Below are 17,803 nucleotides of genomic sequence, written 5' to 3'. Positions count from 1 at the left end.
TTTCATTTGCCCTTTTCCTTACTCGATCTGTTGCTTCTAAAGTCACTGTACAAAGAGCTAATGTGAGGGCCAGGGATTTAGCTCAGTGGTTTTGCCGCCTGCTGCACAAACTCAAGGACCCGAGTTCGATCCCCGGTACCCAAAACAAAACAAAAAACAAAGAGCTAATGTGCACAATGGTTTTTCATTACAGAGCTCCAACTTAGGATCTGACATGTCTGTTTCATGGTTGCACATTCTGTACATGATGCCCGGTTAATCTGTAAGCCCCTAACACTGGGGGTGGCCCGTGTGTCTCTGGCAGAAATCCACATATATCAGGATTTGAGTGCTTTTTGTTTTTTGGCAGTGCTGTGGATATAACCCAGGGCCTCAAGTGCTGTAGGCTGACTTACAACTTTAGCCCCTCAAGTACTTGGCTTTTTATGTGAAATACCTCAGCTGAAACTCAACCTACAATACTGCATTCTGTTCTGAACATCGTATAGCCCAAAAGGTAAATGCAGTCTATGATCGCAGTAATTAAAGAATTTTAAAAGAGTTGCTTAAAAGTGAAGATTAAAGCAACTAGAATCCATATAAAATCTTAAGAGCTCTGATAAAAATAAGGCTGTTTTCACTAAGTCCATTTCCAGGGCTGAGAACAAAGATAAAAAACGCCTTTAGTCCTAGGAGATCAAAATTAGGAGTGACAGTTTTCAGCTAAGGTTAAGAAAGTGGAGGCAGGCTTTCCAGGTAAAAATCACGACTGCAAACGCTAGCCTATCACCAGTGAATTCTCAGCGGCACCTGGAAGATCTCCTAGAACAGTATTCAATTCCCTGCCAGCACAAACATAGCAATTGGGTTTTCCAGATAACTTACACTAAGCGAGTAGGGTTCCCCCTTCCTCATCATCTCGTGAGTGAAGTTCACATAGTTGTTTCACTTTAGTTACAAGAAGCCCCAACACACACAGAAAGTTAAATTAATATGCCCAGCATCATGAAAGAAGCTAACAAGGCCAGGAAACGATCAGAATCCCAAATTACAAATCACACCTCCCCCCGCCACCCTCTCTTTGCTCCAGGATTCCCCAACCCAGCGAGCCATGCCTCTTGACACCTATTCCTGGCTTTTGTTTCTAATTCTCAAGCTTTATATTCAGATCATCTTTTTTTATGTTACTGACAAGTTTACACAAGCTTCGAAATCCTTCTCTCATGTCTGTCCACGGCGGCACCCTGGGGTCCCCAGAGCCTGTGTTTTCATGCTTTGGGGAAAACGGGATCTAAAGTTTAAGAACTCGAGCTCCAGGGCCTGGATATGGCTCGAGGGACAGCACTTGCTTAGCAGGCATGAGGCCCTGGGTTCCATCTCAAGCACCACAAAACAAAAAACAAAAGCTCAGGATCCAAATTCAAACATCTGGGGTTCAAATTCTGACCCCATAGCTGTCTCGGCGTCCAGCCTTGGACTGCTCTCTTTGCCTGCCCTGAAAATGAGGGTGACTGCTAATGCATACCTCAGGACTAAGTTAGGTCACTCACGTGACAGGACGGGGCCAGGCTCCACACATAGCGGAGCTCCTCACGTCAGCTATAATCGCCTCTCGGGAATTTGAGGTCGTCGTTCCCACCACATGCGAACACTGGAATCCAACAAACCCCAATCCTTGAAACTCAGCTTTATTGAGATTGTAAACTGCCCCCCAAGAGGTTCATGGGTTCAGAGGCGTGGCTTTTGGAAGGTGACCAGATCGTGTGGGTGTGATATTCATCAAAGCATCAGCCCACTGCTGAGTTAATTGCTGAGCGTGCCATTAGGAGATGGCGCGCGGTTGGAGGAGGTGGCTCCCTAGGGGTGTGGCCTGGAGGGGTGTACTCTTCTTCCGTCCTTTCCTTTTTTCTGGCCCCTCTCCCCCTCCCGCCTCTTCCTCCTCCTCCTTCTTCCTCTTATCCTTCACATTCCTCTCCTTCTCCTTCTCCTTTTTCTCCTCCTCCTTCTTGCTCTTCTTTTTCTCTCCCTCCTCCTCTCCCTCCTCCTCCTCCCCTTCCCCCTTCTCCTTCTTCTTTTCTCTTCCTCTCCCTCTTTCTCTCTGCTTTCTGGCCATCAAGGGATGCACAGTGAGCAGCTTTCCTCCAGCGCCCCAGCATGCCCTTCCTCCATGCCATCTCTGAAATCTGAAACCTAAGAACTCACAAGCCAAAATAACAACAGTAACTAAAGATAAAATGGAACAATTATAATATACTGATACTGTGATAGTCACTCTAATAACCAACATGGCTACTTAGTGACTAACGGACAGGTCGCATATACAGCATGGATACCTTGGGCAAAATGAGGTTTATGTCCTGAGCAAGACAGCACAGGACAGGGGCCAGGGATGCAGCTCAGTGGTTCTGGCGCCTGCCTCTCAAGTGCAAGGTCCCAAGTTTGATCCCCAGTACCAAAAAAAAGCACGGGATGGCATGAGACTTCATCACAATACTGAGAACCAAGAGTAATTTAAAACTTATAAATTGTTTATTTCTGGAATTTGCCACTCAATATTTCCAGATTGTGGTTGACCAAACATAGCTAAAACTGCAGATAGTGGATAAAGGGAGATAACTGCTGGAAATACCAAGTGTGGTTTCTGTTTGCCTGATGCAGGGGTAGGGGAATCTTATTCATTCAACAACCATGTAGGAAGGCAGCATAATCAGAGAAAGACTAGACACCCGGAACTTACACTGAGTGAAGAAAGCAAACTGGAAATAAATGAACAGCCTAGCAAACACAGAAGGTGGACAAGGGCAGGCCAAGAAGGGCAGCTAGCGTGGGTGACTCAGGAGCTAGGGGCTCCTAGGGGCTTATAAGCTAGGGGCTTATAGGGGCTAGGGTGGCTCCGTGCCCATGAGAATCTGAGCTGAGGCCTGAAGGATCTGAGGGAGGGAAGCAGGACACCACCTGGCCCAGAGCTCGTAGGGAGAGGGAATGGTGGGGACAAAGGCCCTGGGACAGGAAGATGCTTGGTGTGACCAGTTGCAGGAACCGCAGGGTGAGGGGATGATTGTGCTCAGGGAGAGAACAGTAAGAGGTGACAGTGGGACACGGGCCACCTGCCCCATCTGCACCTGTGGCCTCTGGAAGGGCTGGTCTCTTCCTCCACGTGGGTGGAGGGGCCTAGGGAGGGTGCTGAGCTAAGGAGCGAGGAGGTTCGGCTTTAAGTTTTACCTGGATCTTCCTGAGTACTGGATTGGGAAGAAAGTGACAGGGGCCAGGGCAGAGGCAGAGGCCAGGCAGGGTGTCACTGCTACAATCCTGGCTGGAGACACAGGCAGCCTGGGCCAGGCTGATGGTCTGGAGGTGCCCAGTGCTTGCAGTAAGAGGTGTGTGTGTGTGCGTGTGTGTGTGTGTGTGTGTGTAAAATCCATGCATAGATGTATTTTTGAGTTGAGATAAAATGCACATAAACGTAAAAATTCCCATCTTAAGCATTTCTAAGTGCACACTTCAGCGGCACCAAGTGTGGTTACACTGTGGTACGTCCATTCCCACCACCCATCCCCAGAGCTCTTTCACCTCGCAGAACTGAAACTGCACCCCTTGAATAGCTCGCAAGTCTCCCTTCCCCTGGCCCCTGGCAACCGCCCTTCTCCTGTGGATTTGACTACTGTGCTGCTCAGGTGGGTAGATTTGCACCGTGTCTGTCCTTCTCAGGCTGGCTTATTGTACTCACCATAACTATTTCCAGGTTTTCCGTGTGATTGCTCACTGCAAGGCAAATGTTGACTGATGGGATGGGTATGAAGGGAGAAAGCATGGAGACATCAGTGGTTCAAGGTTCAGGGCAAGAGTCGGATGAGGGCAACGCCCAGTGGCAAGTTGAGCTTCTCCCTGAGTCCAGGCCACGTCTGGCTTCCAGTCTGTTCTCCCCTCCTCTCAGGGCCCCTAGCCTGCCCCAGCTCTCAGTGGGCCAGGGAGTCTTCAGGCCTGACAACAGCTCGTGTGTCAGCAGGGACCAGTGAAATATTTCAGCCTTCCCATCACCCAAATAAAAGGTAGATTTTTGATGGTCATCCTCCCTAGCTATAGAGTAAGTGACAGCAAACAACTTTCGGGAAAAGCATTAACCGACAGCAAATGGGCCTTTCCGCTTCTGGCCTGCAGTGAGACTTGCGTCCACGTCCACATTGTCTTACCCTAAGCAAGGAGTGAGCAGCCAGCGAGAAGAGCCTCGCCCTGCCTGGCCCAGACTGCTGGGTGGCCCCTCCGCACTCCTGCGCTAAGACCTCAGGCCCCTTGCTTTCCTCTTTCCCCACAGCCATGGCCTCCATGAGCCTCTGTTCTTCTTAACTGGGGTGATGGGGCGATGTCCCTGGGGGACTCTCCTCTGATCTCATCCTGGCCCATTGTCTTGCAGGTAGCTTCCTGAGAGCCTCCTGTGGCAGTGCGGTCCCTGCTCCATGGCCAGTGACGGGATGGCCCTGCCCCAGGGGCACACTGCAGCTCTCGGAGCTGCTTTCTGCAGCGGCACCCACCCCAGAGAAGCCTGTGCCTTCTCTCCCAAGCTGAGAAGCTTGTGTCTGCAGAAGAAGCTCCTCTCTGGCCTTCAGGGCCTGCTCTGCCAGGCCCAGCCCGGCCTCGCCACCCTAATACCCCGCACCCTAATCCAGCACAGACTGACGTCTGGCCCAGCAGAACCAGTTACTCCCATGCCTGCCGTGAGCACTGTTACAGTTTGGATCTTCCCTGACCCCCAGAAGTACCTATGCTAAAGGCTTGGTCACCAGCAAATAACACCACTGTGGGGGGACCCTCAGGAGGCGGAGTCTTGTGGGAGGGAGCTGGGATATTGAATGTGTGCCCTCAAAGGGGTATTAGGACCCCAGCCTTGACCCCGCTCTCTTTTGCTTCCAGGTCACCGTGCAGCGAGCATGATGTGCCATGATGTGCTGCCGGGTCACAGCCCCAAAGGCAACAGGGCCAGCTGCCCAGGAGCTGAAACCTGGAGCCACGCTGTTAGGTTATCCTAGTTATTTTGTCGCCAACATAAGCTCTCTCACCACTCCTTAACTCTGTTGTTGCTTTGCCTAGAATGCCCTTTCATACATATCACACAGTCAGACCTGCCTCCTAAGCCTCCAGCGCCAGGAAGCCCTCAGTGGTCCCTCCAGCTGGACACGCTACCTTCTCCCTGGAACACCCTTTCTGTGGCCCCACCTGCAAACACTGTCACACTGGAATTAGGATTTCAACCTAAAACTAATGAACTTAAGAATTAATCCATTAATGAATTTAATGAATTAGAGGAGATGGTACTGGGCAGCCCTCTGCACCCCAATACCTGTGAGTGTGACCTTCCTCAGAAACAGGGTCTTCTCAGATGTAATTAGGTATCTCAAGATGAGACTGCCCTGGACTTAGTCTGGACCCTGAATCCAGTGACTGGTATCTGCAGTAGAGACAGAAACAGGAAATGTGGGACACACACACACTGGTGCAATGCAGTGGAGGAGGCCAGGGGAGGGCTGGGGAGAGATTAGAGTTCTGCTTCTCCAAGCCAAGGAAGGCCCGGAGCCATGGAGGCTGGAAGCGGTGAGGCAGGCGGTCTGGAGCACCTGTGGAGACAGCACGGCCGCAGTCAGTCACCGTGAGTGCGGACTTGGATCTCCAGAGCCGTCTGAGAATAGATGTCCTTCCTCACTTCTGAGCCATCGCGTTGTGGTGATTTGCCACGCGGCCTCAGGGAACTAGGACGTGAGCCCACTATACCACCAAGTCACAAACTGATTTCTTCAGCCCTTTCTCTTGCCTCCTATATCGCAGCTCTTTTTTGTTCCTTTTCCTCTCTCTTTTTTTTGGGGGGTGGGATGGGTGGGGCAGAACTGGCGCTGAAACCCAGGCCTGCAAATGCTAGGCAAACACCCTGAGCCACACCCAGCCCTATCTTTTGTTATAATTTCCTTTCCCTCACCTTGTTTGGCTTTTTTCTTTCTCACCTCCTACTTTCTGATTCCCTTCTGGTGTTCTTTCTGCTTCCTTTTCCCAACCTCTCTTCAGGGTGCCGGGGACTTCCGGAAAACATGCCACCACCACCCTGAAAATCGCCCATAATGAAGCCACATTTATACTTCACACTTCACTGTGTGGGAGCTAAACCACTCATTTGGAGCAAAAGCCAGAGAAAATAAGCAAACAGCTATGCATCAGGTCATTACTGACTCTCAGCCACTTCCACCCTCTCCTCCCCCACATGTTCGGGTCACCGTGTCTCCCGATACCCACTCATTTTCGTCATTTGCTACCTGCGTTTGTTTGTCTCTTGAAGAAGAAAGGCCACATCGTCTTTGCAGAGCTGGGGACCGCAGAGGCTGCTGAGCTGGGGAGATTACAGTGTCACAGGGACAGGGTGGGAAGGTGTGGCCTCATTTTCTACCCACCCTCAGCAGCGCAGCAGGGAGGAAGAATGGGAGGTAGAACCTTCGAGAAGGAAAATTTTTCTAATCACTTTCTTCCTAGTTTTTTTTTTTTTTTCTTTGTACCAGGGATGGAACTCAGAGCCTTGCGCTTGCGAGGCAGGTGGCAGAACCACTGAGCTAAATCCTTGGCCCTTTCTTCCTAGTCTTGCTCTTCCCCTCTGCCAGTGTTACTCCTGGCCTTGCTGGGCATCTGGTTTTCTGTCAGAAAAGAGCATAAGAAATAAAGAGTAAGATGTCATTAAATGAGGGGTCCCCAGGCGGGAGTCAGTCACAGCCACACAGGGCCCCCACAAGCCAGTCCCCAGCACCATTCTTACGTCACCACGGACAAGCATGTGTGTGCACAGCAAAGCCCTCCTTCGGTGTCCTTTAACATGTCTTTATCAAAGAAGTGCACACACAATTGTTCAAAAATCCCCTCCACTGCCCACCTGGGCCCATCTCCCAGAGCCAACCATGGGAGCTTTCCAAGGGCTCTGCCTCCATTTCTCCAAACATGCTTACCATGCTGCTCCTGATTTGTCTGCTGGAGACATTCGCTCTTTCACCCTGTGGCGGAGTCTAAACACTTAGCTTTTACTCGCCACACTCCTTGTTCACCGACACATTCAGGAGAGTAAGAATGAGCTGGTGTGAGGGGACTCGCGCTAGGTGCCAGGCATTGTCACAGCTGGACACCGCTGGAGACTTCCCTGTGGCTCCCTCGCTGACCCCAGGCCCATGAGGCCAGTTCTCCTCCTGACATCTCCACTTAGATGGCCGCTGCATGTTTCAAACTCAACACGTCCCCCGCCGGACTCCTGCTGATCGACCCCAAAGGCTGTCCCCTGGCAGTCTGGGTCACCCCTGCCCAGGGCAGTTCTGTCCTGCCATTTGCAAAGTCCCCAGTGTTGGAGTTTTCCTTCCTTCTCTTTTTCGCTCACTCACCACATCCAGCTGTCAGGAAATCCCATTGGTTCTACCTTCAAACCATCTCCAAACTCTGATCATTTCTCAGCATCCCCATGGCTACAGCTCTGGCCCAAGCCCCACCCCCCACCTCTGCAATGCTTCCTAACCCATCTTCCCTCCACCACCCCCACCCCAGGGTCATCCCACACACACAGCCCACATGAACCTCCTGGAGTGCACATGAGATCATTCTTCCTCAGCCCAGCTGATCTTGAACTCCTGGGCTCATGTGATCCTCCTGCTTCAGCTTCCCCAGCAGCTGGGACTAAATTGTGCATTACCATGCATGGCTTCAAAATCTTTTAAGGACTCCCAGCTTGTCTCTGACTGACTCTGTCTTCACTCGCTAAGGCTGCCATAACAGAGCACCACAAATGAGGTGGCTTAAATAACAAACACTGACTGCCTCACGTTTCTAGACCCTAGAAGTCCAAGATCATCCAAACTCGAGATCAAGGCCTTCTCAAGGTGCCAGCAGGCTTGGTTCCTTGCAGGCTGTGATCACAAGGAAGGATCTACCTCAGGGCTCTTGGTGTGTAAGTGGCATCTTCTCATGTCTCTTCGCCTCATCTCCTCTCCATAGTCACTGTGTCCAAACTTTGCCTTCTTCTAAGGACACCATCCTAACAGGTAAGGCCTGCCCTATCCAATGACTTCATTTTACCTCAGTTATCTTTATTTTGAAATCCTGTTTTCAAATAAGTTACTGTGTCAGCTTTCCATTTCTGTCAAAATAACCGAGACATTCAGCTTAGGAAGTGAACAGGTCGATTTTGGCTTAGTTCTGGAGGTGTCAGTCCATGGTCAGGCGGACCCGTGGCTGTGAGGCCTCTGTGGGGAGTGCAGGACAGCAATGGAGGGACCTGAGGTGGAGCAAACCTTCCCTCCTCACTGACAGGAAATGACAGAGAAGAAGATGCAAGGGCCAGGGTCCCAATATCTCCTTCAGGAGCACCGCCCCAACGACCTGCCTTCCTCCCACCCGGGGTCACCTCCTAGAGGTCCACTGCCTCCCACGGCACTAGGGCGGGGGCCCAAGCCTCAGCATCCAGGCCTTCGGGGGACAGTCGAGCTCACACTGCACCAGTCACATTCTGAGGAAGTGGGGTCAGAACTTCGCAGGGGTTGGGGACACAATGCATCCCGTGACACTTTTCTCCCTCCCCTCTCTCTTTCCAGACACACTGGTGTCCGTGTTCTTTCTTGAATGTGCTAGAATTCTCCCATCCATGTTCCTCTGCACCAGCCTGCTCTCTTGCCTGGGCCTTCTCTCCACAGGACAGCGTGGCTGACCCTTTCATGTCTGTCAGGTCTTCACCCAAAGAGCCCTACTTCTTGATGCCTCCCTGAGCAGAGACTTATTGCAAGCACCTACCACAATGCCTGGTACCTAGTAGGTGCTCAATAAATATTAGTTAATTAAGCCAATAAGCTCTTCACATGAATCATCTCCTTTCACTCTAAGCACAACCTCATGAGGTGGGTGCTATTATTATCCTAGTCTACAAATGAGGAAGCTGAGGTGCAGAGGAAGTCAGTAATGTGCCTAAGGTCACACAGCTGGTCAGGTGACAGAGCTGGAATGTAAACACAGGCAATATAAATAGTATTGCCATGATGAGAAAGTGATATCATTCACTCCTGGAGCCTTTGTGCTGTGAGCCTTTTGTGCTAGGATTACATGTTCCTCTCTTGTACACAATTTTTTATTTTCTAGAGTTGATAATTTTCTTTTTCTCCCTGGTAGCACACTTTTCTCTACTTAGCTTATATTTTCTTCCAAGGTCTGCCTGAGATGTCATACACATTTAGCAGTGGTTGTTTTTAGGCTCTTCTGTCATATCAGCCACATAACACCCTCCTTTTCCTCAAGCCCCTTCCTCTGCTCAGTTGCTTTCTAATTCTGCTAACCTCATCTCATGGACACTTCCTTCCCTGCCATCCTGATTTAGGTCCACTGTTTCTCCACAGTTGTGGCTTCCTCCATGTGCGTGTGTGTGTGGAATGAAACCCGGGGTCTCTTGCATCCTAAACACACGAACTACCACTGAGCCCCTCCCCAGCTCAGCTCACCATGGTTTCCTCATTCCTGATTTTCTCTCTGATTTTGTTTAAATAGCTTCTTAAGAAACCAGAGACAACTTCAGTCATCTCTGGACAACTTATAATACCCACCATGGTGTAATGCTATGTGAAGAGTTGTTGTGCACTATTGCTTAGGTAACACATGTTCAGTCCAGGCTCATTTTTTTCAAATATTTTCCATGCATGGTAGATTGAACAGAAGGCATGGCCCCATAAACCAAGGATATGGAGGACAAAGTATATTTCCTAACAATGGAATGCTTTTCAGCTATAAGAGTATGAAGTAGTGTGGTCCTGGGCCGAGGTCTCTACCACCGGGTCACACCCCACAACATTTGCTCTGTGATGGTGCTAAGACGCCCTCCCTGGCATAGAGTGCCTGGAAGACCCTCCAGGCCGACAGACAGACGCCCTGAGGACAGCCAAGGGGAAGGAGCCAGCCCGAGCCATCAGGGACCTGACACTGGGCCCCTGGGGCCTCCACGTTGTGCCCCGGGAAGGAACTTTCCCGCAGGATGGAGCAAGCAGTGTGGTACCCAGGGAGCTGATTTTGTGGACACGCACATAGATCGTGCAAAATACAGCTTATGTTACTTGTTTCTTTCTTTACAAAAAGGGGATAAAACTTCCTGAAAATTCTGCTTCTGAATTACTTATGTTTCATAATTCAGGGAAAAAATGGAAAGTTTTAAAAACCAAGCAAAAATGTAACTAACCAGATTAACTTTGAACTGTATTTGTCCTAAATATTTTGAAAACAGAATTCTATGCTTGACCATCCCAGACTTGACCTGGTTTCACACCACTCCCATCAACACCTCCAATACCTCGTTCTTGGAGAAGGTGAAGGGCTGTATTGTTCAGGGGTTTAGTGGAGTGAAAGTCAACACGGGCCAAACTTGCCATTATTCTGAGTCGGCAATCTGCCCCAACTGCATTAGCCCATACCATTGGGCCTTGACTGCTAGGTACCATCCCACCTAAGAAACTAAGTCAGAAGCTCTTCCTTTAATCAACTCAGTGACAGGTGTCTCTGTGTCTAAAATGGACATTAAAAGCCATGGATGGTAGTACATGCCTGTAATCCCAGCTCTTGGGAGGCTGAGACAGGAGGGTCACCATGAGTTCAAGACATAGTGAGTTCGTGGTAAACCTGAACTACATAGTGAGACCCTGTCTCATAAAACAAAAACAATTTTTTAATTAAAAAAATAAAATGGCAACTGCTATAGCAACTGCTAGAAATACACGATCAATGCTTGGGTATAACCAGATACACATCCAAAACCAAATGCTCTGGAAATGTTGAAAATAAAATAAGGAGCCAAAATCTACCAGGCAAAAGAAAGTAAGGAAGACTGGGCCTGATTACATATGTTATACACGCTGTAATTTAATTCGGAATTTGTGAAAGATTGCGAACAACCTCCTTACTCCTTAAACAGGGATTGGCTAAATAAAACACGGTCCATCCGTGCAGCTGAGCACCACGCGAGGCTTCGGGTGAGGCTGTAGGGAGAGCCGTGGGTCCGCAAGCACCCCAGCAGAACGAACCGAAATAAAAAGCTTATACAGACATCGAAACAAACGAGGCAGATGTGTATATATTTATGAACAGAATGTATAGGATCTGTGCTCAGTGAAAAACGAATGTGATGCATAGATATTCATAAAGGACGCGACCCGACCCACCTGCTTACGTAAGAATCCAAACAGCTGGTGAGCTGGGGCGGGGGACCGGATGCTGTGGAGTCTAGTTTATAAGGAAGGATTAGTTTTTACTCTGGGAGCTTTTAGACTTCTTTTATATGCTTTGATGCATGGTTAAGAAATAAAAACGGTGCCATACATCATGAACACTTTTATTCATTCAAAAAATAAATCAGGTGATTTATTACTTTCACATTTGGGGGGCTATGATCATCCATCTTACTTTAAATGGCTAACAGCCTCTCTCTGACACCCCAGCATATGCACTAAGATCAGTTCCTTACTCTTGGGGGGGGGGGCACTGGGGCCCGAACCCAGGACCATAGAGCTATACCCCCGATCTTTTTTATTTTTTTACTTTAATATGGGATATCACTAAGTTGCCCAGGATGGCTTCAAACTTGCAATCCTCCTGCCTCAGCCCCTGAGGAGCTGGGATTATGGGTGTGCACCACCTTGCAGGCTTAGTTTGTTACTCTTAATGGCCACTTTTATTATGAAAAAGAAATAAACTCTCCAATTTCTTTCTTTCTTCTTTTATTTTTTTTGGTTCCGGGGATCAAACTCGGGTCCTTTTGCTTGTGAGGCAGGCAGCAGAACAACTGAGCTAAATCCCCGGCCCTCCAATTTCTTATATATTGCTTTCTGGTGAAGAAATCTTGAGTTAACTAACTCTGAAAGTTTCATTCAAATCTGTGGTTGGTCATCATTCCTAAAGTCATCAGAAATAAGACATTATTTTACTGAAAATCATGACTATGCCTTGGCTGAAAGTTCACACTTGTTTTTCCATTTGTGAATTAGAAGTATTTACTATAATAAACTGCAAACCTACCCATGACTTCATTTCTTCTTCTTAACAATTCTCCCACCCCCCACATAATAGGTAGAGACGCCAGCTGGCACTACCCATACATCACGCCGCCAGTATGCAGGTGTGCATAGCATCTGCCAGCTGAAGGATGCCATTAGTTCTAAAAGTTTAGAAAGTGGGCCTCGGGGCTCTCCCCGTTCTCCAGAGGAAGCTGCCCAGGGCAAACCTCAAGGCCATTCAGCAAACCTCACAGCCCAGCCCAGCCCCTCCCCACCCCAGCCCAAGTGCTCCCCTTGAGAGTTCACTGATGGTGGCAGGTGCGTCTTCACTACAGAGCAAGTGCTTGGCATGCACAAGGCCCCGCTTCCATCCCCAGCAGCCTCCTCCACAAAAGATTTACTGATGGCTTCCTGGGAGAGACTGGGTTACAATTTTGATCTTAAAAATGTGTTATAGGTACCACGGTTTACTCTGACTCCCCCTCGCCTGTTTCCCAAGGCAGGGCTTGGACATGTCGGGCTCTAAGATTGGTCTGGGTGTAATAAATATGCAGGAGGATGGGTAGGCCCATCCCACAGTTTCAAAATGATTCTGTTTGGTAATTCTCAGGAGGCTTTTGCTTGAGCAGCCATTCCCCAGACTAGTGGTTATTATTCCCCATTGGGGGCAAATTTAAAACTAAGTGAGAGGCCAGAGGTGTGGCTTGGTGATATAGGGTAAGCTTAGCATGCTCAAGGCCCTGGGTTCGATCCCCAAAAGCAAAAGTTCACACGAAGAGGATGTGCTTTAATTTCTCTGTCATCATCTATTAAAAGAAGGAAGCCAGGGGTTGGGGATTTAGCTCAGTGATGCCGCACCTGTCTCAAAACCGCAAGGTCCTGAGTTCGATCCCCGGTTCTGAAGGAAAAAAATAAAAAGAAGAAAGCCAGATTCAGTAACAACAGTCTGAATACAAATTGCCTAACCATGGATTTCTTCAGGAGTTCCTCAATGTTGGTGAAAGAATGAAGAAAAACAGTAATTTTCTTCACAGGGCTTAGAGGCTTTTACATTGATATTTTGAATGTTAGATAACATCATTGCTGGCTTTACAAGCATTAGCCACCAGAAGGGAGATAAAAAACAAAACACTTGGTACCAAGCAGCACACCATAAAAACCAAAGAGCCAGCATTTTATTATACAGCCCTTCCGTGTACTTAGTTGATAAAATATTCCCACAAGAGCAGCTTTTATGCCACTCTGACATTAATCTCTGTGTATATAGTTTAAAACAAAGAAAGGCTTTAGCCAGATACTCACGGTGGCTGAAAGCCTCAGAAAAATATAAATAAAAGTTTCATATTTATGGTACAAATACAGAAACAAGAAACTCAAGGCGCTTTCCTCTTTCCCTGGAGGATTTATGGTCTTGCTGCTGTAGGGTCTCGTGAAGCCTCACCTAGCTGGCTCTTGAGAATCCACATCCTTGCATGTGCTGTCTCCACCTGAAACAACCTCTGTCCCCATCGCAGGTCAGGACACTTCCTATCGGTCCTTTGGACCCTGCTCAGTTGTTCCCTGTCCTGGCCAACTGCACTTCTCACCCACAGTCACCCCCTGGTGTCTCTAGTGAGAACGTCCCTCCTGGGCACAGCAGCCACTCCTGGTCCAGCAAGAGGATTCTCCTCCTTCCTGATGCTAGAATGTGCAATGGTTTTCAACAACAACAACAAAAAACATTAAATCGATCAGTTTCTCTTTGATGCACACTTAAGAAATAAAAACTGCCATATATCACCAAACAAGCAGGTAGGCCATCAAGCACCACCGAATTTCCTCACAAACTGGTCCTCAAGCCTAAAATAGAAAACGGTGGGATTAGGCAGCTGGTTGACCATGGTGGCCTCCACAGGGAAGTCACGGGGAAGCGAGTGAGGGAGGGCCGGGAAGACAGCTGTTAAGAAGACACAAACAGGTGGGGCACAGCAGTGAGGGACCTGGTGGCAGGGACCAAGTGGTGGTGTTACAGAACTTCACATCCTCTGCCTGCAAGCCTTTTAACACACAGATCCCTTTGCATTTCCACTTCATTGAAAGATAAAATGTAATGGTGCAAAGTCTTTAATTCCAGAATGGAGATAAAACGCCCTAGATGATGTCATGGGACGGCAACGGCTGTCCTAACAACGATGACGAACACCAGGCTTGGCCCTGGAGCTGGGCACATCAGAGCTGGGATCCTCATTTCATCACTGCTTAGAACCTGGCCCTGAATCTCTGCGTATCAACTGTTTTAGCTGTGGACTGGGGATAATAACAGCAGCTAATTGTAAGTGTTTGTCAGGATTAAATGAGATAATGTGAGTTAAAAGCCTGGTATGTTGTTTGGCACAAAGCAAAGGCTTAATGACTGTTAGGATTTAATATTATTGTTATTATTGTAATATACTTCAGCATTCAGTAGTTAATATTTGAACATATTAATGGTTATATTGCATGTTCATAACAGCGTACTAATTTTAGAAGTTACTATGCTTTCTGTAGTCAGCTCTAAATAAGGGACTGGCATGTTCTCCTACTGCATTTTTCCCCAGGAACTGCTGCTGTTCCAGGCAGTAACCACGACTTTGATTTTTCTATTTCCCCCTGTGCTTGGTACAGTGCGGAGCAAGCTGTGAGTTTCATAAAATGCTGCTGAGTTGAAAAATGAAAGACAGTGGAGTAAGGCCACACGGAGCCATCATCTTTGGTGAACAACCTTCATGTTAATTGAGTTACTGATGTTACTGAAAGTAACTCTTAGATATATTCTTTTTTAAATTATTTTTTGTTTTAGTTAGTATATGTGTGCAGCACATAATGTTTACATTCCATTTACACTCCTTTTGTGGAGTTCATACCTGTATATAACCCATCTCGATTCCTTATTTCATCCCCTTTCCCTTCCCTTCCTCCTCCTCCCTCCATCTCTTCATCCTCTTCCCCCTTGAAAATGATCTACCTCCCTATTTCCTCTTATCTATCTTTTATTTTCCTCTTTTACGCTGGGTTTTACATATAAGAGAAGCCATGTGCTATTTAAGCCTGTGTGTCTGATTTATTTCACTTAACATTATGGTCTCAAGGTGCATCCATTTTCCTACAACTGATTCAAGTTTATCTTTCTTTATGACTGAGTAGTACTCCACTGGGTCTAAATACCACAAATTCTTTGTCCATTCATCTGCTGATGGACATACAGGCTGATTCCAAGATTTAGCTATTATGAGTTATGCTGCTATAAACATGGGCATGCATGGATCACTTTAATATGATATTAATTCTTTGGGAAAGATACCTAGAAAGGGAATAGCTGGCTCAAAAGGAATTTCTAGTTTCAGGTTTCTGAGAAATCTCAATACTGATTTCACAGTGGTTGTACTAGTTTACTAGATATACTCTTAATAGCTTTTCTTAGCATCTTTATGGGGAGTTGCCTGAAAACCTCAAAAAATTGGCATTGCAACTTTCCTTTTAGGCTGACTCATCTGTAAGATACCGAGATGAGTTTTTCAAGAAAGAAACTGCACAGAAAAAATAATCTTGGAAGCACAGCAGAATAAGCAGATACAATCTTTAAGCACTGGATGAAGATATAATCTGTTTTTGAAAGCCTAAGATTTTATTATAAAAGCTTACTTTAAACAAGTATAAAGAGGGACTGGAGAGATGTTGTGTAATGTGGACAGAGTTTCCGGGGGGAAGGACGAAGTTCTGGGGATGAGGGAGATGGCAGCGGCTCAAAGACATGAAAGTACTTAGTGCCACTGAACTGTGTGCACAGAAATGGTTAAAATAGTAAATTCTCTGTTATGTATATTTCACCACAGTAAAAGCAAAGTACAAAGAAGTTTAAAAGTCAAGTACTTTCACGCGACTCTAAACACCATATAATAAAATTTTCAGTGAACTTTTCTAGTAAATATATACTAGCAAATAATCTTAAAGGTGACATTAAATAAAAAAGTACAGTACCGTAATAGGGATCATTCATACAGGGGGAAAAAAAACACCCTGCTGGCATCTTCCAGATTAGCTGAGGTGGATGTGAAGAGAGCAGAACTTCCCACTGCCCCAGGCCTCGTCCTGCATACCCTCAGGTTCCACTAGGCGCCTCGCTTCGCTGTTTGCACAGGGAATTTCAGAATCAGGAGGAAGAAGCTGCCTTTTCTGAAAGTGAAGGCAGACAAAGAAAGAAGGCACTTGAAACATCTTCAAGAAGACAGAAAGAGCCAAACTCTATAGGTGCTGTGCCAGTAAGACAGTCATGTAGCCTTCATCAGTTCATTCACTTTTGCAGCCCTAGAAAAATCCAATGCACTGCAAAGAAAGAAGTTTCTGCTGCATATTTTTTGTGAAAGACGACTTGTGGGAGGTGGGGATGAGGAGAGAGGAGGAAGGAGCTGTACTTTCCTTTTACAATCACCTATCCCCCGTTGTCAGCAGGGGGACAGTAACTGGACATTTCTTGTCCCTGCTGGTCACCTGGCATCAAAAGTCCCACCCGTGTGCACTGGGTGGTGTCGACACAGCGCAGGTGAGTCCCCAACAGACACCCTAGACCCAGGTGAGGAAAAACATATGCCTTCTATCTCTCTTATGCCTTTGTTGCTCTTTCCCATGATCCTGTTATCAACACAAGTTACGATCTTTAGCAGCATAGCATGAATTTTTGGTCTTTGCTTTGCTTGTATACATACATTTACTAGCAGATTCAGTATTCTGATGAAGAAGCTGGGTTTTTACAAATTTATGCACGCAACTGTTTTTTATTAAAGGAAAAAAAAACCAGACTTTTTCTCAAGTCTCTGTGAGCTTGTGTGGTGCAGCAGCCCCGGGCTGAAGTTTCTTCCCAGTTAGGAGCTTTCCTCCCTGCCTTTTTGTGGTGGATAAGTCCACACTAAAGCCTAGCAAACGCCTTTGGCTGTTGGTGTCAACTCAGTAAATTTAAAGAATAACGATGGCAGGGTTCCCAAGGGACAGCTGACCACTGACACTTCCTCTTCCTCTGGGGCTGTGGGACCACTGGGCAGTGTGACTCAGACTCCTATAAACACGTCCCAAATCGCAAAACCTGAGGAAGAACTGTCTTATTTTGGTAATCTATGCAAAAGATGAAAAAAAAAACAACAAACCAATAGACAGACTATTTCTTGATTTCAATGAAGATGTTGGCCTTTGGAGCAGCCTCATCTAGATGCAAAGGCCCAAATATTATGCGAGATTTTGCTAGGACCTAGAACATGGTCCTTTAATGTTCCTATTTCTTTCCCATGTAACAGAATACGTCCAGAAACGTCAAAACTAGGTTAATACATTTCATTCCTTGATGTTTATTAAAACAAGGTCAAATTTTAATATTAATTCAATTCAATTCTAATTTTAGAAGTTAACCAAGCCCTTGCTCCAAGTTAGACATCAGGCCAAGCACTAAAGGTGAAAAATGAGGTGTTTGGGGTTGAAAAGGGAAGTTAGGTGAAAACACAAATGGCTATGCTATAAGATCACACCTGCTCTAAAAAGGCATCCATATAAAAAGGGACTCTAGAGTATGAGAAGACAGAGGAGGTGGCATCTGTCCAGGTCAGAAGAAGGAAGGACAGGCCACTGCTGAGCTGCACTGGAAGGCACAGCACTGCTCATCTCAGTTGCTAATGAGGGACACAGGCTTTGGAGCAGAGAGCTGGGTGCAAAACACACTCCTGCCACTTGGTGCCTTTGTGCTTCAAATGGAGACAATAACTCTTTAGAAGGCCATCTCCAGCAGGGGATGT

General features: G+C 47.1%; 2 protein-coding genes across 2 annotated transcripts in view; both read right to left on the bottom strand.

Annotated features, from left to right (window-relative positions):
- Positions 1-16,136, bottom strand: part of Kif26b (kinesin family member 26B) — a 548,528-nt gene extending 532,392 nt beyond the window's left edge. Inside the window, exon 1 of the mRNA XM_087194066.1 lies at positions 16,005-16,136. Coding sequence (XP_087050192.1) covers positions 16,005-16,019 — 15 coding nt within the window. The 5' untranslated portion in view covers positions 16,020-16,136. The remainder of the gene's footprint in view (positions 1-16,004) is intronic.
- Drc8 (dynein regulatory complex subunit 8) overlaps positions 708-17,803 on the bottom strand; it is a 137,141-nt gene continuing 120,045 nt past the window's right edge. The window contains exon 7 of the mRNA XM_087194082.1: positions 708-16,199. Coding sequence (XP_087050208.1) covers positions 16,177-16,199 — 23 coding nt within the window. The 3' untranslated portion in view covers positions 708-16,176. The remainder of the gene's footprint in view (positions 16,200-17,803) is intronic.

This window comes from Heterocephalus glaber, unplaced genomic scaffold (genome assembly GCF_053883595.1).
Source record: "Heterocephalus glaber isolate CG9 unplaced genomic scaffold, H.glaber_assembly_v1.0 deba00001600, whole genome shotgun sequence".
In the NCBI taxonomy this organism is placed as follows: Eukaryota; Metazoa; Chordata; class Mammalia; order Rodentia; family Bathyergidae; genus Heterocephalus; species Heterocephalus glaber.
The sequence above is the reverse complement of the archived record's forward strand: the minus strand, read 5'-3'. Positions and strand labels throughout refer to the sequence as shown.